At 57.9% G+C, this 2004-nt stretch overlaps 1 protein-coding gene across 1 annotated transcript in view; it reads left to right on the top strand.

The window, feature by feature from the left end:
- GUITHDRAFT_158385 (hypothetical protein) overlaps positions 1-1207 on the top strand; it is a gene marked incomplete at both ends in the record, with an annotated part of 4227 nt that extends 3020 nt beyond the window's left edge. Inside the window, 8 exons of the mRNA XM_005826610.1 lie at positions 65-115; positions 193-234; positions 290-327; positions 374-428; positions 476-509; positions 716-797; positions 888-933; positions 1053-1207. Of these exons, the coding sequence (XP_005826667.1) occupies positions 65-115; positions 193-234; positions 290-327; positions 374-428; positions 476-509; positions 716-797; positions 888-933; positions 1053-1207 (503 nt within the window). The remainder of the gene's footprint in view (positions 1-64; positions 116-192; positions 235-289; positions 328-373; positions 429-475; positions 510-715; positions 798-887; positions 934-1052) is intronic.
- Between the last annotated feature and the right edge of the window lie 797 nt (positions 1208-2004).

Here is a 2004-nt window from a genome sequence, read left to right on the forward strand (position 1 = left end):
CTCCTTAACCATCATAGTCTTCCTCCAGCACTTTTCTTTGTTGTATTGTCTAATGATGTTGCAGGCGAGCGTTTGAAGGAGGCGACTAAGATCAACTTGTCCCTTTCTGCCCTCGGTTCTCCTCCTCCTTCCTCCCTCCTCCCTCCTCCCCTTATCCCCTGTATTGCTCATCGCAACTCATTTTTGTTGCAGGCAATGTGATCTCAGCGTTAGTTGACTCCAAGACAAGTCACGGTAAGAGGGAGACTTGACACGTCACTCCTTCTGACCAGTCTGTTGCTGCCACCAGTGCCGTATCGCGACTCCAAACTCACGCGCCTCCTCCAAGTCTCTCCCTCTCCCTCTCCTTCCCTCTTCTCACACCACGTCGAAGGATTCTCTAGGAGGAAACACCAAGACTGTCATGGTGGCAAACTTGGGCCCTGCAGGTGCGTAGAAGTTTTTTCTCCCAGCATTTTTGATGTTCCTGTTGCAGACTACAACTACGATGAGACTCTTAGCACGTTGAGGTACTTCTCTCCTCTCCTCTCCTCTCCTCTGCTCTGCTCTGCTCTCCCCTTCCCTCCACTCTCTTCCCCCTTCTCCCTCCTCTCCTACACGCTCATCTCCTCCAACTTCCCTCCTCTCCCCTCCTCCGTCCAGTGCTTACTGTTAACCCCGTCACCTCCTACTACTGCCCCTCTCATCCATCCCCTCCTCTCTCAAACTTGGCAAGGTACGCGAACCGAGCCAAGAACATCAAGAACAAGCCGAGGATCAACGAAGACCCCAAGGACGCGATGCTGAGGGAGTTCCAGGTGAAGCAGCCCCGTTCGCCTCCTCCCCCTCCAATCCCCCTCCCTCGCTCGTTCATCTCCTTCGCGATCTCTGAGACTTCGAGGCTGCAGGAAGAGATCTTGCGTCTCAAGTCCTTGCTGGAGGCCCAGCAGTCAGGTGAAGCTCCTGCAGCCCCGCAAAGTTCGCACGGGTCCAGCGCAGTCCGGCAGATGTCAAACCATCAGCTGGACGAGGTGAGAAGACAGCGGGAGGGGAGGTGATGCGGTGCTGAAGAGATGCCAAGGTCAAGTCCAAGCTGCAGCAGCAGAAGGACGAGCTTGCAAGGGCAGAGAACATGCGACAAGAAGTGCGGGGAAGGAACGAGATGCGGGTAGAACGGCTGACTGGTCGTGACGTGGCAGGAGAGGGACAAGGCGGAGGCAGAGATTAGGCGCAAGGAGGAGGCACTTGCCAAGGAGAAGAGGTAGGAACTTGCTTGTCAACTTTGCTAGTTGCATTCTCAAGGAGGGGAACGCCAGAGAGCGAGAGCGACTGGCTACCCAGCTGAAGGCGATGGAGGAGAAGCTAGTGAGCGGACACGGTGAGCAGGGAGGCAGGAGACCTGGACCTCCTCCCCTCCTCCATCCTGCGCGATGTTGACTGGATGAGCAGCCGACGAGGAGATGGCAAAGAAGAAGGAGCAGGAGCTCGCTCAGGCGCAAGTGAGCGAAGAGGAGAGGAGGAAGGAAGGAGAGGCGCTCAAGGTCGTTGCAGGTGGAGCTGGAGGAGAGGAGGCGAGAGCAGGAGCGTCTGAACAAGCAGCTCCGGTGACAGCCTGCACTCCAAACTTCCCGCTCCTCTCCTCTCCTCTCCTCTCCTTTCCTCTCCTCTCCTCTCCTCTCCTCTCCTCTCCTCTCCTCTCCTCTCCTCTCCCCATTGCCCCCCCCCCCCCCCCCCTGACGTCCGGGTGCAAAAAGAAAGAAAAAATATCCCCTGCTGCGGAGGAAAAATTTTCTTCCCTTCCAGAGGAGTGCGCGGTGAGCTGGGCTGATAGCTGGGGGGCTCACCCCTGAAGGATCGGGTGGGAGGGGAAAACCAAAAAACTGAAAAAATTGTGGACTCCATTTGAACAGGCGAAACACGGGAGGAGGGGTAAAAAAGGGGGGGGGGGGGGGGGGGGGGGGGGGGGGGGGGGGGGGGGGGGGGGGGGGGGGGGGGGGGGGTTTCTTCTGGGGGGACTTCGGGGGG

The sequence above is a fragment of the Guillardia theta genome (genome assembly GCF_000315625.1).
Source record: "Guillardia theta CCMP2712 unplaced genomic scaffold GUITHscaffold_73, whole genome shotgun sequence".
Lineage (NCBI taxonomy): Eukaryota > Cryptophyceae > Pyrenomonadales > Geminigeraceae > Guillardia > Guillardia theta.